This window comes from Peromyscus maniculatus, chromosome 7, assembly GCF_049852395.1.
Source record: "Peromyscus maniculatus bairdii isolate BWxNUB_F1_BW_parent chromosome 7, HU_Pman_BW_mat_3.1, whole genome shotgun sequence".
In the NCBI taxonomy this organism is placed as follows: domain Eukaryota; kingdom Metazoa; phylum Chordata; class Mammalia; order Rodentia; family Cricetidae; genus Peromyscus; species Peromyscus maniculatus.
Genome location: NC_134858.1, coordinates 111,792,822 through 111,817,532, shown reverse-complemented (window position 1 = coordinate 111,817,532; position 24,711 = coordinate 111,792,822). Strand labels below are relative to the sequence as shown.

General features: G+C 47.5%; 1 protein-coding gene and 1 non-coding gene across 2 annotated transcripts in view; both read right to left on the bottom strand.

Annotated features, from left to right (window-relative positions):
* The window catches only part of Glb1 (galactosidase beta 1), a 78,934-nt gene that overhangs the window by 8,162 nt on the left and 46,061 nt on the right, over positions 1-24,711 (bottom strand). Inside the window, exons 12-15 of the mRNA XM_076577284.1 lie at positions 16,397-16,486; positions 13,239-13,355; positions 10,600-10,731; positions 6,009-6,263 (exon numbers count right to left, since the gene is read on the bottom strand). Of these exons, the coding sequence (XP_076433399.1) occupies positions 6,009-6,263; positions 10,600-10,731; positions 13,239-13,355; positions 16,397-16,486 (594 nt within the window). The remainder of the gene's footprint in view (positions 1-6,008; positions 6,264-10,599; positions 10,732-13,238; positions 13,356-16,396; positions 16,487-24,711) is intronic.
* Positions 23,250-23,356, bottom strand: LOC143274422 (U6 spliceosomal RNA). The gene has a single exon (XR_013053049.1). It is a non-coding gene; the product is annotated as a U6 spliceosomal RNA (small nuclear RNA).

The following is a 24,711-nucleotide window of genomic DNA, read 5'->3' as shown; positions in this document are numbered from 1 at the left end:
TGGAGGATGATCTTGAACTTCTAATACATCTCCCCCCACTTTGCTGTGGAACAATCTTTGTACACTGTGAATATGTGTTCCTCTCACTGGTTAATAAAGAGCTGACTGGCTTATAGCTGGGCAGGAGAGCCAGACGAGGAGGACACTGGGAAGAATGGCAGAGTCTGAGGAGTTGCCAGGCAGCTGCTGAGGAAGCAGGACGTGCACAAAATGTGGTAACATGCAATGAGCCATGTGGCACAAGTAAAGGAATAGAAATGGGTTAATTTAAAGTGTACGAGCTATTTAGTAACAAGACTAAGCTAATGGCTGAGCATTTATAATTAATAATAAGTCTCTGTGTGGTTATTTGGGAACTGGCTGGTGGGACAGAAAAGTCTGCCTACACTACTTCTTTTGTTTTGCTTTTGCTTTTGCTTTTTTGAGACAGGGTTTCTCTGTATAGCTCTGGCTGTCCTGGAGCTTGATTTGTAGACAAGGCTGGCCTTGACCTCACAGAGATCCACCTGCCTCTGCCTCCCAAGTGCTGGGATTAAAGGTGTGCACCACCACCACCACCACCACCACCACCACCAGGCTTCCTCTTAAGTGACGGGATTATAAGTATGTACCAGTATGCTCGGTTTATGTGGCACACCCCAGCCACTCCCCCTTAAACATCTTGAGTATAAGATTATTTTCTTTTAAAAAGAAATATTTGAGGCTGGTGTGATAGCTCAGCGGGACAGCACTTGCCACAAATTGGTGACTGGAGTTTGATCCCTGAGACCCACATGGTGGGGGGAGAGAAATGACTCCTGCAAGTTGTCCTCTGACCTCCTTGTGTATGCTGGGACACTCTTGTGCCCGCCCCCTCCTCAAAACAAATGAATTAAAATGTGGGGTTGGGCCGGGCAGTGGTGGCGCACGCCTTTAATCCCAGCACTTGGGAGGCAGAGCCAGGCGGATCTCTGTGAGTTCGAGGCCAGCCTGGGCTACCAAGCGAGTTCCAGGAAAGGCGCAAAGCTACACAGAGAAACCCTGTCTGGAAAAACCAAAAAAAAAAAAAAATGTGGGGTTGGGCCAGGCAGTGGTGACGCACACCTTTGATCCCAGCACTAAGGAGGCAGAGACTGGTAGATTTCTGCAAGTTTGAAGCCAGCCTGGTCTCCAAAGCAAGAAGGCAGGTTCCAGAATAGCCAGGGCTACAAAGTGAAACCCTTTCTCCAAAAACAACAACAAAAATAGGCTTGGTAGAGTACCATCCTAACATGCAGGGAGTCCTGAGTTCAATTACCAGCAAATTGCCCCACCCCCTGCCCAAGTGAAAAGTTGTTTCATTTACACTCTTAGCTCTTCAAAGCATAGCTTTATGGCCAGAGAGGGCCTTTCTTGCCCTGTCTATCATGTTTTCTCACACACCTGGTATAAAAGCATAGAGATGGGAGAAGACTGAATGATGTTTTTATTTTTCTTTTCTTTTTTTTATGGTGCAGGGAATTGAACCCAAGACCTTATGCATGCTAGGCAAGTGCTCTACCACTGAGCTATTTTTACCCGTAACAATTTTTTTTCTTTTGAGACAGATTCTCACTATGTAGCCTTGACTGGTCTGGAGTTCATTATGCAGCTTCTGAGAGCTGGGGTCAAAAGTGTGCATTACCACACCTGGTTCATGACAGAGCTATGTTGTTTGAGATACAGTCTCTCTAAATCACCCTGGGTATCCTAGAACTCACTCTGTAGACCAGGCTGGCTTTGAACTCCAGAGATCTGCCTGCCTCTGCTTCCCATTTGCAGGGATTATAACGGTTCATGGCTTGCCATAATATTTTAATGTTCATCTGAGGAGATGAGCAGAATAAATGTCATTGCCTCAGCACAACAAGACCCGTCATGCATGACTCACACACTCTGACCCATCACCAAAGCCCTGGAGAACATGTCTCTTTGAGGGAGTCTAACAGTCAGCTGGGACACGGTGCAGACAGGGTGCTAACCTGTGTGGACGGAGCAGGCACGCCTGACCCCTTTCCGCTGGAATTCACTGAGCACGCTCGCTTAACCAGAAAGCCTCATCCGACCCAAGAAAAGGCAGAGTAATCAGAACTGATGCTTTTATCTCACGCATCACGTTGATCACTGATTTCATTCACTAAATAGAGTGTTAGTTCCTTATATTGCCAGCGCTGGTGGGGGATGGAGACTAGGGGATCTGGGGGTGGGGGAGGGGGCAACTGGCCAGCAGGCCTAGCTGAATCTGAACCAGGTCCCCAGTGAGAGAGAGACCTTGCCTCAAAAAACAAGGCAGGGCAGTTGGCTCAGCAAGTAAAAGGGCTGTGAAACCCCAAGACCTGAGTTTGATCCCTAAAATCTCAAGTGGAAGAAGAGAACTGATGCTGAGAAGTTGTCCTGTGACTCCTGCACACACACACACACACACACACACACACACACACACACACGCTGACAGTACCTGTGATTCCTGCAGACACACACACACACACACACACACACACACACACGCTGACAGTACCTGTGACTCCTGCACACACACACACACACACACACGCTGACAGTACCTGTGATTCCTGCAGACACACACACACACACACACACACACACACACACACACACGCTGACAGTACCTGTGATTCCTACACACACACACACACACACACACACACACACACACACACGCTGACAGTACCTGTGATTCCTGCAGACACACACACACACACACACACACACACACACACACACACACACATCACCCACACACAGATAGTACCTGTGACTCCTGCATCCACACTCACACCCACACACATCACCCACACACGGTACGGGTGACTCCTGGATCCACACATACACATCACCCAGATGTTGACAGTAATAATAAACAGTGAAATAACATCAAACAAGCAAAACAAAACAAAAACAAGGTGGAACCAGAGGTCAAACCAAGGTCCCATGTAGCCCAGGCTGGCCTTGAACTTGCTATGTGGCTGAAATGACCCTGAATTTAGTATCCTCCCACTTTGCTTAGTTTTATGTGGTGCTGAGGACCGAGCCCACGTACACAAAACAAGCCTCTATCAATCAAGCTATACCCCACCCTGTTGTCTCTTGGTCAGCCGTGAATAGCCAAGGCTGCTGTAGCCCAGCAGCTACAAAGCTGGGTATTTTGTGCTAAAACTCAAGTAACAAGAGAACATTCTGCAGCATGACAGCTGAGAGAGCGTTATCAAAGTGCTAAGCACAAAACTTGCAGGGCTCAGCCCCCCGGCTCCCGGCTCGGCCGCCTCCGGGCTCAGCAGCCTGCACACCTCGCCAAAGCACCCTTTGCTTTCATTCCTCGCTGTAGGTTCTACTTGGAGGGGGAGAAACCAAAGGTGGTCTGGGAGGCAGAGTCCCTGCCAGCTGCGGGGGAAGAGCCAGGGCTGCACGTCCTGTTCTCGGGTCCTAGAGCCCCAGATATTGCCTCTTTGCTGCAAAAAGGGAGGAAAAGGCTGATGAGCCGCAGGCAGAGAAAGTGCGAGAACAGGGGTTTGGTGCCCAGGGAGAAGGAAGAAGTGAGCCTTCCTTCTAGAGAGCACTGGGCAGGGAGTCACAGGAGTCCCACCTGGTGGCAGTCAGAACGGAGGGGTCCCCAGGGACAGGCTAGAGGAGGGCCAAGCTTACTGGGCAGGCAGAGCTTAGACTGAGGAGACCGTGGTGAGGACCAACACCCAGCAGAAGCCTGACTACACTTGGTACAGGATGAATCAGCTGAGAGGACAATGGCGGCTCACTCCCAGGGGGTGGGGAGGGGAGGGGGCCGGGAGGGGTGGGGGCGGGGAGGGGCGGGCAACTCAAATGGACCAATGGCTCTCGTTTTGTTTTGAGAGTTCCTCGTGCAACTCAGACTGGCCTCGAACTTGATAACTGTAAGATTACATTGCTACGGTCCATTTTTAGTGTGAGGTGCCCTTGGAGTTCACTGGAGTGACAAACAGCAGGAGACTCCCGCCCCTCCCCCACAGCTGGCAGTTAGCACTGGCTATCTCAGAACCCTGAGCCCAAGGTCCAAGAAGGGGGCGTCCTGAGCCCCAAAGCATTCATTAGAAAAGGCTTGGTGTGCTAAACCAACAGGCGGGGAAGACGTCCTGGCCCAAGGGAAGAGAGGGCAGGAATTTCTCAGGGTCCTGGACTTCATAAACCACTGTCCGCCCCAGCCATTCGCCTTTCTCTGTGCCCGAGTCTCTTTCTGCACAATTGTTTTTAAATTGTTAATTGTTGTTATTTTTATTGTCATTTAATTGTTATTAATCACTGCTTTGTTTTCTCCAGTCTCCCAAGTCTGTTGTTACCTCATCTCCAACACTATGTTGCACCAGAGGATAACTTGAATTTCCGATTCTCCTGCCTCCAACCCCTCAAGGACTGCCTGTACCAGTATGTGTCACCAAACTTGGCTTTTTATTATATGTTTTAACCTGCATTTTTCTAATCATTAATTAGTCTGTCACTAAGAATCTTTCCCTACCCCCGCCCCTCAGCACTAAGAATTTTTTTCTTTTCTCTTTTTGTCTTCTAAGACAGGATTTCTCTGTGTAGCCCTGGCTGTCCTGGAATTCTCTCTGTAGACCAGGCTGGCCTCAAACTCAGAGATTCACCTGCCTCTGCCTCCCTGAGTATTGGAACTAAAGGCATACACCACTTCCTGGCCTCACTAAGATATTTTAATGTATTTATCACCAGTTTGATTACTTTTTTTGTGCAATAGCCAATTTCTTTATATCATTTTCACAATTATTTTTTTTTAAAGATTTATTTATTATGTATGCAGAAGAGGGCTCCAGATCTCATTACAGATGGTTGTGAGCCACCATGTGGTTGCTGGGAATTGAACTCAGGACCTCTGGAAGAACAGTCGGTGCCTTAACCTCTGAGCCATCTCTCCAGCCCAATTTTCACAATTATTGTATTGTGACTTATTGTATCGTATGTGTCTGTGCAAGCTGCACCCATGGAGGACAGAAGAGGGCATCGGATCCCCTGGAACTGGACTTACAGACAGTGAAGAGGCATCATGTGGGTGCTGGGAACCGAACTTTGGTCCTCTGCAAGGGCAGCGCACACTCTTAGATGCTGAGCCAGCTCTCCAGCCTCCTCTTTTTTTTTTTTTTCTTTTTTTGTATGGCTTTTTTTCACAGGGTTTCTCTGCATAGCCCTGGTTGTCCTGGAACTCACTTTGTAGACCAGGCTGACCTTGAACTCAGAGATCTACCTGCCTCTGCCCTCCCAAGTGCTAGGACTAAAGTTATGCGCCATTACTGCCTGGCTGAAAAGCAAACATTTTAAAGCCAGGTATGATGGTGTGTACCTGAGGTAGAGACAGGACCATCAGAAGTTCAAGGACATTCTTGGCTACATAGCAAATCCAAGGCTAATCTGGGCTATTTGAGAACCTATGTAGACAAAAAAAACTGTTCCCTTCATAAGCAGCATCTAAAGAGGCCCTGGGGATGGTGTGATGACTCCATGGCTGACTCCATGGCTGAAGGTGCTTGCGAACAAGTCTAATGACCTGAGTTCAATCCCCAGGACCCACATGGTGGAAGGAGAAAGCTGCCTCCACGGGTTGTGATCTGCCCTCCACATGTGTGCCTTGGCAGGCGCATATGAACAACACACGCAAATGCACACCATAAATAAATGAAATTAAGACAAACAAACAAATAAATAAAGAGGCCTTAGTTCTTCCTGGAGGAAGCAAGTGAGCTGCCGTTCACTGAAACAAGTTGTCAGTAAAACAAAACAAACAAACAAACAAAACAAAAAAAACAAAAACAGGGCAGAGAAGGAGACCTCTACGCTGGACACTGGTTTCTTTCAGTCTGCCATAGTCCTGATCCTTGAGTGTGACCCAGCAGAAAAACCTCCCAATGGCACACAGCATCCTACTAACAGGTCTTCCAATTCCTTCTCAGACACTAAGAACCAAGTGCTTGAGGCTTGATTCAAACTCTTTCCAAGAAGACACATACCTTGGTCCATCCAGGAAACTGAATGAAGGTGTCCTGTGGTAGGTCTGGGATGCCCGAGGGAATGGAGAAGCTGCCCACATAAAACGTGGGGAGTGTGAAGTTTGAAGAGCTGAAAGTCACGTGTCCATCATGGCGGCCATCATCATGGGCCTCCCAGCCCCCAAGATGGCTGCGGACTGCGGCCTCAGTGTCCAGTGGGAAGATTGTCCAGTTGGTGAGGACACTGGAGTTGAGGGTCATGTTGGAAACCAAACCCTGTAAAGGGGAAAACACAGAACCATGGGCGGGAAGGAAGGGACTCGTGGCTGTCACTGACTCCCTGGGAGGAGGAGTAGAAAATGAGGCTCAGCTGTGTGTACAGCCAGGTGACCCTGGCCAGGCTGGAGGCTCAGTCACAACCTACTGTCCTGGCAGGAATGAAGATAGCCTTTTTAAAAAGTTTTTCGAGACAGGGTTTCTCTGTGTAGCCCTGGCTGTCCTGGAACCCGCTCTGTAGTCCAGGCAGGCCTCGAACTCAGAGATCCGCCTGCCTCTGAAGGGGAATGCTGGGATTAAAGGTATGTGCCACTACCACCCAGCTCTAAAAAGGTTTATTTCTACTTGTGGCCTGTGTTTGGGCTGTGTGTGTGTGTGTGTGTGTGTGTGTGTGTGTGTGTGTGTGTGTGTGCATGTGTATGGGGGCTTGTACATGCGTGTGGGTACCCAAGGAGGCCAAAAGAGAGCACCTTCTGGCATCGCATGCCCTGGAGCTGGAGTTACGGGCAGCTGTGAGAGGCCCCTGAGCCACCTGCAGCCCAGAGCGCAGACGTCCTAAAGAGACACTGTGCCTCCTCCCTTTGGCTGTCACACAATTGGGACAATGGAACCCCAGGAATTGGAATCACCCAATCTGTTGGGAGAAGGAAAGCCGAAGCCTGGTGTCAGCAGGAGCCTATCTCCCAGGAAGAGAGGTCACCAGGGGCTGACTAGTATCAGAGCGCCCTGCTGGAGGTGGGTCAGTGACGGGCAGGGCCATCTTTAGCAGAACAGTTTAGAGCATCCCTTGCCTTCTAGTCTTCTATTTAAACCTAACTCCCATATTAGGATTCCAAGGATGGACTGGGTTTGGGGTGGCGTGGGAGTGGGGATGTCACCTCTGTATTCCTCTTTCCAGACAGCCACACGGAATGAATCGGTCTGCTTCTCAGTGTCCAGCGCCTGGTTTCCAGGCAGCGGCAGCTCAGGCTCCCGCCCTAACAACTCCGGGAACAACCGGAAAGAGGTACCATCCCTATACTCGGCCTCACCACAAATCACCACAAAGTCACCCCGGCCTCTGCCTCTACAGGAAGTGGGTGCCTCTGAGGGAGCCCTTGAGTCTGAATCCCCCTGCCTTCAGAATTAAAAAAAAAAAGAAAGAAAGAAAAAGAAAAAAGAAGACCAAGGAAAAGGAGACTGAGTATGGAGGGAAATCTAGGGACATTCACCTGGGTGCAGTTGGCAGGGGTCGGCCTCTGCCCTCACACCAACCAGAGAACTAACCTTGATCCTGAGCAACCGAGCACTTGCCCAGCTGGAAGGACCCTATGTGTGGAGTTCTGTGGGACTGAGGAGAGGATGTAAGGGATGATGAACGCAGAACTGTCTGGAAGTTATCCTATTTGTCCTGTGGGGCCAGGGGCTGAGGTATCCCTGGCTACAACCATCACATGGAAACTTACAATCACAATGTAGCTAACTTTTTTCATTGTTACTGAGACAAGGGCCCATGTGTTCCAGGCTATCTTGGAACCCACTACGTAGCTTAGGCTAGCCTTGAGCTCCTAAATCCTCCAATCTTCCTGCTTCCTCCCTCTCAAGCATTGGGATTGTAGACATACACCTGGCAACTCATCTAATTTCTTACTTGTGGGCTTTTTTTTTATTTGTGTGTTGAGACAGGTTCTTGCTATGTAGCCCAGGCTGGCCTCCTCACAAGTGCTGGGGTTGAGGGAGTTAGGTAGGAGTGTGTGTTTGTTTCTGTCTGTCTGTCTGCCATTTCTCACCCATTCTCCATTCTCCCCCACCCCCGAGACAGGATTTTTCTGTGTCCTGGCTGCCTTGGAACTCGCTTTGTAGACCAGGCTGGCCTCAAACTCACTGAGATCCACCTGCCTCTGCCTCCCAAGTGCTGGGATTAAAGGTGTGCACCACCACTGCCCGGCCCATTCTCCACTTTTTACAAGAGGAGCTTTTTCACTCTAGCAGAATCTTTGAAGGGTTCCATATGATATTCAGCCTTGGCTGTCAGTTTAGAGATTCAGTCGGCAAACAGCTGACTGTGGTGCTGTGTGCTGGGACCAGAGACCACACAGCGGGGTCCTAATCACTCTGAGTCAGGCGGAAGGTCGGGGATTACAGCCTGAACGTGAGGATGGTAAGAGACATAGACAGGGAGGCAAGTGTGAGCAGTGTGTCGCGATGGCTCCTCCCCTGCCCACGAGAGGGTCCTGAAGGGGGCTGGGGAGGTGGCTCAGTGGGTGAAGGGCCATTCGCTGTGCGAGAGTGAGCCCTGGAGCTCAGGTCCCAGCACCACACAAATGCTGGCTGGGAATGACAGCCGGCCTGTCACCCCAGCACACAGGAGGAGGAGACCGAGAATCCCCAGGGCAAGCTGGCCAGCTAGATCAGGCAAATATGTGAGCTCTGGGCTCATTGAGAGGCCCTGCCTCAATACAGGGTGGAGGTCGATTGAGGAGGAAGTCCAGTGTCAATCCTGGCTCCTTATACTAACGGCACACACGTGCATGTGTGCTTGCACACACATCTATGCCCATTCATACATAAATACACATATACTTGCATGTGAGCACACACAGACATACATGTCAAAAAAATAAAAACAGGGTCAGGAAGGAGCCTATATCCCTGTCCTGTCTGAAGCTTGGCAGTGCCTGGAGCCTTCTCTCCAGGAAGGAGCAGCCTGTACCCATTTTTGTGCTCCTGAAAGCACCTTGGGGACACTACAGAACCGTAACAAATGATTCTTGAGCCGAACCTGTAATCTCAGAATCTGGACTGCCGTGAGTTCCAGACCATCCTTGGCTCCCCCTCTCCCTTAACCCCCCCCCCAAAAAAAAAGTTTCCTGGGCTGGGGATTGGTTGGTAGAGGACTCGATTGTCCTGAGTTTACTTCCCAGCCCCACATAAACCCAGCACTTGGAAGGTAGAGGCAGGAGGCTCAGGAGGTCGAGGTCATCCTCGCCTACACAATGAGTTCCAGCCCAGCCTGGGCTTAAAGACTTTTCCCTAAACGAGTTAGTTAAACAAAACAAAAACCCAAGTTAAACAACAAGTTTCTTAATGATCTAGGAAGATTGGTTAGAACACCACACTGTGCCTGGACAGAGAAGAACCAGCCGGCCAATGGCAGAGCAGCAGCGAAGGGACTTTGCAGAGCACGGGTTTGCCTGCACACCAGTCCAAGCCTGCACACCAGTCCAGGCCTGCACACCAGTCCAAGCCTGCACACCAGTCCAGGCCTGCACACCAGTCCAGGCCTGCACACCAGTCCAGGCCTGCACACCAGTCCAAGCCTGCACAGCAGTCCAGGCCTGCACACCAGTCCAAGCCTGCACACCAGTCCAGGCCTGCACACCAGTCCAAGCCTGCACACCAGTCCAGGCCTGCACAGCAGTCCAGGCCTGCACACCAGTCCAGGCCTGCACACCAGTCCAGGCCTGCACACCAGTCCAAGCCTGCACACCAGTCCAGGCCTGCACACCAGTCCAGGCCTGCACACCTGGGCCCACCAAACACCATGCTGGCTCCGCCGAGTCCGGAGCACCTCTGAGGAGCTGGGTGGGTTTTCAAAGCAGAGGAAGAGCATGGTGGAGCAGCTTCCGTTTTCTCTCCACAAGATCACTGAGCTCAAGCACAGGGGGAGTGTTCTGCTCGCAAAGCTCAGGGCTCTCGTGGTCTGCACAGGAAAAGAGCCCTTCAAAGAAATCTGTCTTCTAGGCTACAAAACCAATCAGAGCACTTCACTCCTCAGGTTCAGCAGAGTGTGTGGGCTCTGAAAGGGAGCTGCCGTGATGTGTGACAGAGGTGTGCGGTGATCATTCAGAACACGAACACACACACACACACACACACACACACACACACACACACACACACACACACACACTTCTCTCTCTCTCAAAGTGTTAAGGGCTGGGAAATGTAGCTCAGATGGTAGAGTGCTTGCCTGACGTGCAGGAGGCCCTGGATTCAATCCCCAGAATTTCATTAACGGGATGGTGGCACACAGCTGTGATCCCAGCACTTGGGAGGTGGAGGCAGGAGGATCAAAAATTCGAAGTCAACAGGCATGGTGGTGCACGCTTTTAATCCCAGCACTCGGGAGGCAGGCAGATTTCTGAGCTGGAGGCCAGCCTGGTCTACAGAGTGAATTCCAGGACAGCCAAAGCTACACAGAGAAACCAAAAAAAAAAAAAAAAAAAAAGAAGAGGAAAAGCATTCATGGAAGAGGGGAACAAAGATGTGTGTGTGAGTATTGAATGCACGAACAAACAAAACTCCTTCCAACCACTCAGGCATAGGTCTATCCCTCACATGAGTGCCCTCCTACCTTGAAATCATTGATGTGTTTGCCATAGTTCACACGCCCCATGTTCTCCACCAGAATGTCCAGAACGGCTCCAGCTTTCCCCTGTATGTTCAGGACTAGCACACGGTTTCGCTCAAGGACTCCTTGGGGAACCTGAGGGTTGAAGCCAAAGCCTGAATGGAGATCAGAGAAACAGAGCAGTGTGCACAGCTAATCTGACACTTTTCCTGTCCTCAAGTGTCATCAGATTTATAGGGAGAGTCCAGATATGTTCAGGCCGAGCCCCAGGCCAGTAGGCCAAGTTTCCACACTCACTGTCTTCCCAAAGGGGAGATTGGCTACACACAGCTCAGGGTACACTCCCCTGCCTGGAAATGTGTTATGGTAAGTAAGATTCCTTTCTAACGGGAACAAGGTCTTACGACACACCCCAGGCTGGCCTTGAACTTGAGACCTTCCTGACTCAACCTCACAAATGCCTTACAGGTGTGAACCACCATGCTTGGCTCAGGCATCCTTTTGCTTTGTGTGTATGTATATATACATATTTTACATTTATTTGTGTGGGGGTGTGTATGCACACGCACAGGTGTGTAGACACACGTCTACCATGCTGTGTGTGGAGGTCAGAGGACAACTTGAAGGCAGTTCTTTCCTTCCATCACGTGGGTCCCAGGGACTGAACTCAGCCTCCCTGGAACTAACTTCTGGTTCTCCTGCCCCCACACCTCACGTGCCAAGCTTAGCTCCTACACTTCTATTTTTAAAGAGATAAAACACACAAGATATCCCAGGGGCGTGTCCTTGTGAGAAGGAATTACTGCATGACCACACAGCCCAAGAAAGGTGTAAAGAAACAGCCTTTAAACACACGGCGAGAGCAGACAACATCAGGTTGCAGATAAAATCAGAGTTAGGTGGAGCCAGGCCCCCACTTGGTAGGATGCGTTCACCACAGAGATTATGCAACAGAACAAGGGAAAACAACAGGTATTTTCTCAACGACACATCCCTCACTTCTTATTTGAATCCATATTAGTTAATTAATTTTCCGGAGCTGCGGACTGAACCCAGGGTAAGTGCTCTCTCACTGAGCTAAATCACCAACCCCACCCCTAACTTAAGAGGTTATTTTTTAGACTGGTTACACTGACCATAAGTCACTAAAACACAACTCTTAATGAAGGCCAGGACATGACAAGCACAGTGTCACATCTCAGGGGCTTGTCCCTGCTGAAATTAATCTGTTGATTATTAACCCCCCCATTGTGTGTGTTCACATGAAAGTACACGTGTATACGTGTGTAGAGGACCGAGGGACAACGTTAGGTGTCATTCCTCAGAAACAGTCCACTTCCTTTTTGAGATAAGGTCTCCCGCTCACCTGGAACTTGCCAAGGAGACTAGGCTGGCTGGCCAGGCCCCCACGGGACCCTCCTGTCCCTACCTCCCTGGAACTGAGGTCACAGCTGCATGCCACTACTCCTGGTTTTCTTCTTCATCTTCTTCTTCCTTTATTTATGTGTCTGAGTGTTTTGCCTGCATATATGGCTGAACTCAGGTCCTCACACGCTTGCAAGGCAAGCTATGGTCCCAGGCGAGAATGGAAATATTTTACTTTAAACCACTCTGCATGTGCACACCTGTGATCACCAGCACTTGGGAGGAAAAGGAAGGAAGATCAGGAGTTCAAGGCTGATCCTGGACACAAAGGAAATCTGAGGCTAGCCTGGGCTGCACAAGACCCTGATTGAAAAACCCAAACCCAAAACCCTTCCAAACTATAATACTTTCCTGAAAAAAATCCCTTGCTGAGGAAAATCTTCCCATGAGCTTTTCCCATACCTTTCAATGAGGGTTGATGCTATAGATAGCTTTCTTATTATCACATTTATTCATTTATTGTGTGTGCACACCCAAGTGCTGAGGCACACAGGCAGACATCAGGACAGCTTGCAGGGGTCTCTGCTCTATACCACGTCAGTCCCAGGGGACTCAATTCCTGTCCTCAGGCTCAGCGGCAAGTGTCTGCACCTGCTAAGATGTCTTGTCTCTCTGGCTCTGGCTCTAGCTTTATCTTTGTTCTGGTTTATGATTTTTAGACCCTGGGTTTTATCCTGTGGGGGTAGGCTGGTCTTGTTTTTTGCAATTCTCCCGCCTCAACCTTCTGACAGCTGGGATTGCAGGCATGGGCTATCCAACGAGATGTTGGAAAGGGTGTTTAAAAATGTATCTGCATTCTGCTGTGAAATCAAGTCCTTGGTGCATTTTAGTTAGAACTGTCACGAACAACCCATTAAACTCTAACGCCTCATTTGGGGGAGACACCCTGTTGAACACACTTTGTATGGTGACAGGTACCAAGCTGACATGGATGTTGTCCCTAAAAAGCAGCCTGGGTGACATGCTGAGTTCAGTCAGGGAAGAGATGACCTTGGGCTCAGGAGACCCCGCTTTTCCTAGAGTGTGAGTGTTAGAAAACAGCCCCGAGTCTGCAGCATGTGAGCCACATCAGCAAGAAGGTCACTGCCAGGGGACACCGGCTGAAACTGGAGGTGAGACCCGAGCTTCAAATGCCACATTAGTAAGTGTAGATGCCTCCCCCCACCCCACCCCACCCCCATCAAGGCTTAGAGGTACAGTTCAAAGATAATGCTTACCCCGTCCACAGAGACATAAGCCCGATCATGGACACCATCGATGGATGAAGAGAAAATGGGCACCGAGTCATTGCAGTCCCGAGGAAGTGTTGTTCGGTACAGCACATACCCAAAATACTAGAAAAGGATGTAAGAAATACGCTTCATTCTCAAGTTCAGCTACTAAGAACTCGGTTGCCCTTGATCTGGATGAGAGCGACTTTCTGAAAACCGTAGGGAATGAAAAGCTTCCCCCACCCACAGCCACATTCAAGCTGACTTTTTTGATCTTGGTGGAACTATTTGAATAGCCAGGGACTCTCTTCTCTGCCACACGGGGATACAAAAGTCAAGCCATTGCCAAGAGTGACCTAGGGAAGTCACGCCCTATATGTCAGAGGTCACTAGTATTAACTCAAAAACCAGTCAAGAGCTGTGAGATGGCTCAGTGGGTAAACGTGCCTGCCACAAAGCCTGAGGACCTGAGTTCAATCCCCGGGACCCACATGGTGGAAGGAGAGAACCCATCCCCACAAGCTGTCCTCTGGCCTTCATGTATGTGCTGTGGCCCACATACATATACACGCCAACAGAGTAAATAAATAAATGTGGTCTGGAGAGACGGCTCAGCAATTAAGAGCACTGGCTGCTCTTGCAAAGGCCCTGGTTCATAACAATCTGTAACTCCAGCTCCAGGCCAGGCTGGACCTCGCTATGGAGGTCAGGCTGGACCTCGCTATGGAGGCCGGGCTGGACCTCGCTATGGAGGCCGGGCTGGACCTCGCTATGGAGGCCGGGCTGGACCTCGCTATGGAGGCCGGGCTGGTGTTGGTTTTATGCGGTGGTGCTGTGTTATTCATTAAGTGGCACTCTTTACGGTGCGAGGCACAACAAAACCCACTATGAGAGTTTATTAGGAGAAGGGGAGGGGGAGGAGGACAGACAGGAGAGGGTGTGCTCAGGCCTGTTTGAGAGATGTGTGAGCTGGGCGGTGGTGGAGCACGCCCTTAACCCCAGCACTTGGGAGGCGGAGTCAGGTGGATCTCTGTGAGTTCGAGGTCAACCTGGTCTACAGAGCAAGATCCAGGACAGGCACCAAAGCTACACAGAGAAACCCTGTCTTGAAAAAAAAAAAAAAAAAAAAAAAAAGACAGACATGCGGAGAGAGGAAGGAGGAGAAGGAGGAAAGAGTCTGTGACCCGCTTATGGATTCCCCTGCACATACGCATCTGGGCTTAGCGGCGGGCCGTGCATTTGCATAGATTGCGTGATCATGCTATGCACGGATTAGTAGGACTTAAGGCCATGGGAAGACTAATCGTTTTGCCAGGGCACTCGTGGTCATGTACCTTGGGGTGGGGGTGGCCAGTGGCCACGAATTCCAACAGCTGGACCTTACTATGGAGGCCTCCAGCTCGCCATGTTAGGATTCTGTACATGTGCAGCTTGGGCCTAACGTCTTACGTCATCGGGGGCATATGGCCGTGAGGTCACGCAATCTCCGCCTCAAAAAGCCGCACATGGACCTCCACCCTCTCTCTCTGCGCCTTTCTTCCTGTGTTTCCTCTCCGTCAGGCCTGCCTCCCCCACCCCCACCCCCGCCCTTCCCTCCATTAAAGCTCTGAAAACTAATATTGGGTTCTTCTGCCGTGGCTCGTCCGTGGACCCACCAGAGCCAGTTCATCCTTTCACTATCCTTTTGCCTCTGCCTCCCTCATGTTCAGTTACCTATGTGGCCACCTCGGCTGGACTGATATCAATAGTTTTTTAAGAGTTCAGGCTGATCCTAGACCATTCCTCCCTTCGTGAAGTCATTAAAATGCCTTTTATATGGACACAGAAGAGGAGACATGTCTTGGGGGGGGGGCGCGTGTGGTACAGGGGTGATGTCATCGGGATGCCATGGACCCCTTGTCACATTGGGCCACTTGGTTGGGATCTCAACCCTATTTCTGAAGTGTCAGGTCACCGGAGTCTTCCTTCCTGGCTTTCAGTGGCGGTCACCCTCCTGGAGCCTGGGGGTGGAGACACTATACAGCACATCTAATCTCAGCTTGGCATGTGCTTCCAGTTGCTATTTTTATACTCATTTTGCTTCAACAACTGTCTCGCAGTTGGGTCCAGGAGAGCTGAGTCTTTTTAGTACGTTGTACAGGGGCCACTCTGCAGTCCCCGTGGCGGCCACTTTGTGGCCACTCTGCAGTCCCGTGGCGGCCACTCTGCAGTCCCCGCGGCGGCCACTCTGCAGTCCCGCGGCGGCCACTTTGCGGCCACTCTGCAGTCCCCGCGGCGGCCACTCTGCAGTCCCGCGGGGGCCTCTCTGCAGTCCCCGCGGCGGCCACTCTGCAGTCCTGTGGCGGCCACTGGTCTCAGCTGTGCTTTCAGACCCTGGCCGGCAGTGTACTGCTCTGGAACAGGGCCGGGGGCCTGAGCCTCCATGTTTCCAGTCTAGGGCGAGCCCACACAATGCTTCTTTCCAGTTTAACTGGTGCGCACAGGCTGCAAAAGCGAGGCCCACTCGCTCACAGGGGGCCTGCAAGGGCGGCCCGAGCTAAGTCTGCAGAGAACACTTAGCTTTCCTCTCCTCCTGGAGGCCCAGGTTGGTGCTGTCCACAGCCTCTGAGGAATCGGTCACCACAGACAGACAGACAGACAGATGCTTAAGGGGAAAAAGCAGTCCACTACATACACACTAAGCAGGGAAACTACTGTTAACTGAAGAATCAGATGAAAAGTGGACTAGAATAAAACAAAAAGTTGAGAGACACTTCTGGAGACAAGGGAGTGCCAGGAAATGGAGCACATATAAGCAAGAGCACACATGGTCTTCTTTCCAAAGCAGGAAAAGGAACTTCTAAGAAGGAAAAATTAAATTGATTTTTTTTTTTGAGACAGGGTCACATGTAGCCCAGGCTGGCCTTGAATACTATGTAGCTGAGAAAGACCTAGAACTTTGGATCCTCCTACCTCCACCATGCCACTATACCCGGTTTATGTGGTGCTGGGGATCGAACCCAGGGCCTTGCTCATGCCAGGCAAGCACCTTACAAAGAAGCCCTGTCCTCAGCTCTAAACTGCCATTTCTCAGTATTAAAATATCGATGCCCAGGAAGTGATGAGGAAACACCCATGTTGCCAGGAGAAGACAGACAACGTGTTCCCTGCCTGTGGGGACCTACCTGTTTCACCTGGATGAACTTCAAGGGATAACGGCTTTTCACAGGTCCATTGGGACACAGGATGTCCAGAGCTTCAGTCACCGTCTTGAACTGAAGAGAAGCAAAAAAAGACTCAGCGTGGTGTCCCCAGTGAGCAGGGTGGGGTAGGGTTGAGGGCGCTGGGGGTCCCGTTACTCTGAATTACCAAAGACACTGACCTAAGCCTCTACACTTGCTTCACAATCACCTTCGATTTCACTCCGCTTCTCCTCTTCCTCATTCTTTCCCTCTCCCCCACCCCCTTCTTTCTGAGACAGTCTCATGTGTCCCAGGCAGGGCTCAAATTTGCTATGTGACCAAGGATGACCTTGAACCCCCAAATGCTGGGGTTATGTAAACGTGCTACACACCCATCTTATTTCAGAATGCTGGGGGGGTTCAAACTCAGGGCTTTCTGAAAGCCAAGCAGGCCCTCCACTAACTGAGCTAATGCATAGCCTTTATTTCTTACTATTTGTATCTTTTGCAGTGCTGGGGACTGAACCCAGAGTTTCCCACAAGGTGGACAAGCAAGATTTCTACCGCTGAGCTGCAGCCCCAGGCCCCTCTCTTAACATTATTTATTTATTTATTTATTTTGAGACAGGCTCTTACTATGTAGCCCTAGCTGTTCTGGAACTTGTTATGTAGATCAGGCTGGCCTCGAACTCAGAGATCCACCAGCCTCTGCCTCACTAGTGCCCTAACTGCTCCCAGCTCTTTCCTGTTTTCTCGTGTGTGTGTGTGTGTGTGTGTGTGTGTGTGTGTGTGTGTGTGTGTGTGTGTGGTGTGTGTTTTGCCTGCATGTGTGTCTGTGCACTGTGTGTGTGCAGTGCCCGAGGAGGCCAGAAGAGGGCGTTGGATCCTGGAACTGGAGTCACTCATGTAGGTGTTGGGAATGGAACCTGGCTCCTCTGGAACAGTAGTCAGATCTGGGCATGGTGGCACACACTTTTAATTCCAGAACTTGGGAGGCAGGCAAATGTGACTTTGAGGTCAGCCTGATTTAGATATTGAGACCCAGGACATCCAAGATGGCATAGACAAAACCTATCTCAAACAAAGCAAAACTAAACTTAAAAAAAAAAAAAAAAAAAAAGGGCAGTCAGTGTTCTTAGCTGCTGAGCCATCTCTTTAGGCCCCTGCTCCTAACTCGTGATGAAAATGTAAATGATGGCAGTCTTAGAAAGAGTTTCGGAGCTGGGCGGTGGTGGCGCACACCTTTAATCCCAGCACTTGGGAGGCTGAGGCAGGCGGATCTCTGTGAGTTCGAGGCCAGCCTGGTCTCCAGAGTGAGTTCCAGGAAAGGCGCAAAAAAAAAAAAAAGAGTTTCGGGGTTGGAGAGATGGCTCAGCAGTTAGGAGCACTGGCTGCTCTTCCAGAGGACTCGGGGGTTCAATTCTCAGCACCCACATGGCAGCTTACAACTGTCTGTAACTCCAGTTCTAGGGGATCTGATACCTTCACATTATTTCACATAAAATTAAAAAAAAAAAAAAAAAGCTTGAAGTGCACCCATTCAGAAATACAGCTCAGAGCTATCTATCTAAGAAAGGCTTCCAAATGAATGACAGCCAAGATTCTGAGGCTGCCGCCTCTGCAGCATTACAACAGGTTTTCAAGGGAGGAAGAGCTCTGAGGCAAAGATAGTAGCTAGAGGCAAATAACTCTAAGATTAGATCTGCCGCGACCATGTCACGTGCTTTGTTCAGTCGCTTCACTGTCTTCCAAGCTTATGTGGCATGTGTTCTAAGCCTCCTGAAAGTTGCCCTCAGACCTCCACAGTGTGTATGAGGGCGAACAAATGCGCTCTCTCTCTCTCTCTCTCTCTCTCTCTCTCTCTCTCTCTCTCTCTCTCCTGTGCATGTGTAAACACACACACATCTTAAATAAATGAAAAACTTTAATCCCATATACTATGTTTTGTAATAAATTGAATACAGTTGTATGCTGACTTCTCCTCCCTCTCTCTCCCTCCCTCCCTCCCTTTATGTATTTTGAGTTTTTTAGACAGTGAGTGTCTCCTGTAGCCCAGGCTGGAACTTTCTATGTAGCCAAAATGATGACCCTGAACATCTGACCCTCCTACCTCCCACTCCCAAGCATGTGCCAACACATTTGCTCCCCCTCATCGTTTTGTTTGGAAACAGAATCTTTCTCTATAGCCCAGGCTAGCCTCAAACTCAACTATATAGCACAGGCTGGTCTTGAACATAACAGCAATCCTCCTGCCTTAGCCTCCAAAGTGCTAGGATTACAGGCATGAGCTATCACGCCCAGTGTGCTGATTTCCTTCATGGCACTAAGCTGTATTTTTTTTTTTTTTGATATATATTTTTTATTTTACAATACCATTCAGTTCTACATATCAGCCATGGGTTCCCCTATTCTCCCCCCTCCCACGCCCTCTCCTTACCCCCAGCCCACCCTCCATTCCCACCTCCTCCAGGACAAGTCCTCCCCCGAGGACTGCGATCGACTTGGTAGACTCAGTCCAGGGAGGTCCAGTCCCTTCCTCCCAGACTGAGCGAAGTGTCCCTGCATAAGTTCCTGGTTTCAAACAGCCAACTCATGGAATGAGCACAGGACTTGGTCCCACTGCCTAGATGCCTCCCAAACTGATCAAGCCAATCAACTGTCTCACCTATTCAGAGTGCCTGATCCAGCTGGGAGCCCCTCAGTCTTTGGTTCATAGTTCATGTGTTTCCATTCATTTGGCTATTTTTTTTCAATAATTGAGTAAAACTGAAATTTATTATATGCCACAGTCGTCCTAGGGACCTCCATGCTATATATATAGCCTCTATGGTTCTATGGGTTGTGGTCTGATTGTTCATTTTATATCTAGAATCCACCAATGAGTGAGTACATACCATAACTGTCTTTCTGGGTTTGGGTTACCTCACTCAGGATGATTTTTTCTAGTTCCATCCATTTGCCTGCAAATTTCATGCTTTCATTGTTTTTCTCTGCTGAGTAGTACTCCATTGTGTATATGTACCACATTTTTTTCATCCATTCTTCCGTTGATGGGCATCTAGGTTGTTTCCAGGTTCTGGCTATTACAAATAGTGCTGCTATGAACATAGCTGAGCATGTATCTTTATGGTATGTATCAGCATTCTTTGGGTATATGCCCAAGAGTGGGATGGCTGGGTCTTGAGGTAGTTTGATTCCTAATTTTCTGAGAAACCGCCATACTGATTTCCATAGTGGTTGTACAAGTTTACATTCCCACCAACAGTGGAGGAGTGTTCCCTTTGCTCCACATCCTCTCCAACATTGGTTGTCATTGGTGTTTTTGATCTTAGCCATTCTAACAGGTGTAAGGTGGTATCTCAGAGTCGTTTTGATTTGCATTTCTCTGATGATTAAGGATGTTGAGCATTTCTTTAAATGTCTTTCAGCCATTTGTAGTTCTTGTTTTGTGAATTCTCTGTTTAGCTCTTTAGCCCATTTTTTAATTGGACTGTTCAGTGCTTTGATGTCTAGTTTCTTGAGTTCTTTATATATTGTGGAGATCAATCCTCTGTCAGATGTGGGGTTGGTGAAGATCTTTTCCCAATCTGTTGGCTGTCTTTTTGTCTTATTGACTGTGTCTTTTGCCCTGCAAAAGCTTCTCAGTTTTGAGAGGTCCCATTTATTAATGGTTGTGCTCAGGGTCTGTGCTGTCGGTGTTATATTTAGGAAATGGTCTCCAGTGCCAATGCGTTCAAGAGTGCTTCCTATCTTCTTTTCTATTAAGTTTAGTGTAACTGGATTTATGTTTAGGTCTTTGATCCACTTGGACTTGAGTTTTGTGCATGGTGACAGATATGGATCTATTTGTAATCTTTTACATATTGACATCCAGTTATGCCAGCACCATTTGTTGAAGATACTTTCTTTGTTCCATTGTATAGTTTTGGCTCCTTTGTCAAAAACCAGGTGTTCATATGTGCATGGATTAATGTCAGGGTCTTCAATTCGATTCCATTGGTCCGTATGTCGGTTTTTATACCAGTACCAAGCTGTTTTTATTACTATAGCTCTATAGTAGAGTTTGAGGTCCGGGATGGTGATGCCTCCAAGGGTTGCTTTATCGTATAGGATTCTTTTAGCTATCCTGGGTCTTTTGTTTTTCCATATAAAGTTGAGTATTTTTCTTTCCAAGTCTGTGAAGAATTGTGTTGGGATTTTGATGGGGATTGCATTGAATCTGTAGATTGCTTTTGGTAAGATTGCCATTTTTACTATGTTAATCCTACCTATCCATGAGCATGGGAGATCCTTCCATTTTCTGATATCTTCTTCAATTTCTTTCTTTAGAGATTTAAAGTTCTTATCAAAAAGGTCCTTCACTTGTTTAGTTAGTGTTATCCCAAGGTATTTTATATTATTTGTGGCTATTGTAAAGGGTGATGTTTCTCTGACTTCTTTCTCAGCCCTTTTATCATTTGTGTATAGGAGGGCTACTGATTTTTTTGAGTTGATCTTGTATCCTGCCACTTTACTGAAGGAGTTTATCAGCTGTAGAAGTTCCCTGGTAGAGTTTTTGGGGTCACTTATGTATACTATCATATCATCTGCAAATAGTGAAAGTTTGACTTCTTCCTTGCCAATTTGTATCCCTTTGATCTCCTTTTGTTGTCTTATTGCTCTAGCTAGAACTTCTAGTACTATATTGAATAAATATGGGGAGAGTGGACAGCCTTGTCTTGTTCCTGAATTTAGTGGTATCGCTTTGAGTTTCTCTCCATTTAATTTGATGTTTGCTGTTGGCTTGCTATAAATTGCTTTTATTATGTTTAGAAATGTTCCTTGTATTCCTATTCTTTCTAAGACCTTTATCATGAAGGGGTGTTGGATTTTGTCAAAGGCTTTTTCAGCATCTAGGGAGATGATCATGTGGTTTTTTTCTTTCAGTTTGTTTATATGGTGTATTACATTGACTGATTTCCGTATGTTGAACCATCCTTGCATCCCTGGGATGAATCCTACTTGGTCGTGATGGATGATTGTTTTGATGTATTCTTGGATTCGGTTTGCCAATATTTTGTTGAGTATTTTTGCATCAATGTTCATGAGGGAGATTGGTCTGTAGTTCTCTTTCTTTGTTGCATCTTTGTGTGGTTTGGGTATCAGGGTAATTGTAGCCTCATAAAAAGAGTTTGGTAGTGTTCCTTCTGTTTCTATTGTGTGGAACACTTTGAAGAGGATTGGTATTAGTTCTTCTTTGAAAGTCAGGTAGAATTCTGCACTGAAACCATCTGGTCCTGGGCTTTTTTTAGTTGGGAGACTTTTGATGACTGTTTCTATTTCTTTAGGGGTTATTGGTCTATTTAAATGGTTTATCTGGTCTTGATTTAATTTTGGTATTTGGTATTTATCCAGAAAATTGTCCATTTCTTCCTGGTTTTCCATTTTTGTGGAGTACAGGTTTTTGAAGTATGATCTGATGATTCTCTGGATTTCCTCATTGTCTGTTGTTATGTCTCCCTTTTCATTTCTGATTTTGTGAATTTGGGTGTTCTCTCTTTGCCTTTTGGTTAATTTGGCTAGTGGTTTGTCTATCTTGTTGATTTTTTCAAAGAACCAACTCTTTGTTTCATTGATTTTTTTGTATTGTTCTCTTGTTTTCTATTTCGTTGATTTCAGCCCTCAATTTGATTATTTCCTGGCGTCTATTTCTCCTGGGTGAGTTTGTTTCTTTTTGTTCTAGAGCTTTCAGTTGTGCTGTTAATTCATTGGTATGGGATTGCTCCATCTTCTTTATGTGTGCATTTAGAGCTATGAATTTTCCTCTTAGCACTGCTTTCATAGTGTCCCATAAGTTTGGGTATGTTGTACTTTCATTTTCATTGAATTCTAGGAACTCTTTAATTTCTGTCTTTATTTCTTCCTTGACCCATTGATGTTTCAGGTGGGTATTATTCAGTTTCCATGAGTTTGTGGGTTTTCTATAATTTTTGTTGTTATTGAGTTCTAACTTTAAGGCTTGGTGGTCTGATAAAATACAGGAGGTTATTCCAATTTTTTTGTATCTGTTGAGATTTGTTTTGTGTCCAAGCATGTGGTCAATTTTTGAGAAGGTTCCATGGGGTGCTGAGAAGAAGGTATATTCTTTTGTGTTAGGATGGAATATTCTGTAGATATCTATTAGGTCCATTTGAGTCATAACATCTGTTAGGTCCTTTATTTCTTTGTTAAGTTTCAGTCTGGTAGATCTATCTTTTGGTGAGAGTGGTGTGTTAAAATCTCCCACTACTAATGTGTGGGGTTTGATGTGCGTTTTAAACTTTAGTAGTGTTTCTTTTATGAATGTGGGTGCTTTTGTATTTGGAGCATAAATGTTTAGAATCGAGACTTCATCTTGGTGGATTTTTCCTGTGATGAATATGTAATGTCCATCCTGGTCTCTTTTGATTGATTTTAGTTTGAAGTCTATTTTATTAGATATTAGGATAGCTACACCAGCTTGTTTCTTAGGTCCATTTGCTTGGAAAACCTTTTCCCAGCCCTTTACTCGGAGGTAGTGTCTGTCTTTGGAGTTAAGGTGTGTTTCTTGTATGCAGCATATGGATGGGTCCTGTTTTCTAATCCATTCTGTTAGCCTGTGTCTTTTTATAGGTGAGTTGAGACCATTGATATTGATGGATATTAATGACCAGTGATTGTTAATTCCTGTTATTTTTTTGGTTGTGTTGTGTTGTCCTTCTGTGGTGTATGTTGGTGTAGGATTATCTATTGCTTGATTTTTCATGGATGTGTTTAGCTTCTTTGGGTTGAATTTTCCCTTCTAGTGCTTTCTGTAGGGCTGGGTTTGTGGACAGGTATTGATTAAATCTGGTTTTATAAAAATATGGAACGCTTCACGAATTTGCGTGTCATCCTTGCGCAGGGGCCATGCTAATCTTCTCTGTATCGTTCCAATTTTAGTATATGTGCTGCCGAAGCGAGCACTAAGCTGTATTTTTTAAAAAATGTTTTTCAGCTTATTATTGCTGCTGTTTTAAACATTTGAGGTTATTTTATATCGCATAAAAGAACTTTTTACTGTTTTAAAACCAAGCAACTATTTTGTCTTAGGTAGCTACAGAGAAGAATAAGCTTCCCTGTCCAAGCGTGATTCAGGCATGATTAATCTAAGAAGAGATTCCTATCAGAGACAACATTCTTTGTAGAATGTGGCACAGGATTCCACACTAGGTGGTGGAAACTATTACAGAAGCACCACCAGCCAACCAGAAGCCAGAGGGCTTCGAATGGAAAAACTACACCGTGGTGTTTGGCGTTTGGCTTAAAGATAAAAACATATGTTGCTATTTTAGAATTTCAAGATTCTTAAGAAATAAGTGACTGTTCATGTTTTCTTCTTTTTCTTGTTAACGAATACATGTAGGAGTAAGGGATGGGTCGAGGGGAAAACCTGAAGACCCAGAGAGTCAAAACAAACCAATTTTGGTACATCCCTCCTCCCAACCATTAAGTAACTCTCTCCTGTTTCCCCAGAATAAAATGACCTCACTTCTTATTAATGATTAATTTCTATATTTTTCCTCTGATGTTCCAGTATCCAATAAGCCACTGGGATACAATTTTTGGATATAAAAAATCCTGGGGCTTGGAGGAACTCATTAAAAAGGGGTGGATGGGGCTGGCAAGCTGGTTCAGCAGGTAAGGGCTCTCATCACCGTGTCTGATGACCCGGGTTCGAGTCAGTAGAGTCCCACAGCAGACAGGGCTAACGGACTCCTTCATGTTCTCCACTGGCCTCCATTTGAGCATCAGGGTATGCATGTCTCCCAACCCCAAAAATAAATGTAATAAAGGAAAAAATGAAAAGGTAAACGATGGGAGAAAGCCTCACTGGACAGAGTAACAGAGCAGGATGGCGTGCCCACAGCAGCCCACGGCACTGCCTTTGAAAGCCAAGACTTGGACCAAAATGACCCGAGTGTCCAAGAACAGCTCTCCCTCTTGGTGGTGTGTCTTTGCATGCTGTCAGTTTACATCCCTATCTTCTTAGCTTCCACCTCGTTCCCTGAGAACATCAGTCACCACCAGCTCTCAGAAAACAGATTCAGAGAAAAGCGGCAACCCCCCCCCTCCCCGGCCTGAGACACTGTCACTCACTGTGTCTCCCCATCTGATTCTCAGTGAAGACTTGACATTTTTTTCTTTTGAGACAGGATCTTGATGTAGTCCAGGCCAGCCTCTAACTCACTATGTAGCCAAGGACGATCTTGAACTCCTGATCCTCCTGTCTCTACTCTTGAATGCTGGGGTGACAGGTGTGTGCCTGGTTTATGAGGCAC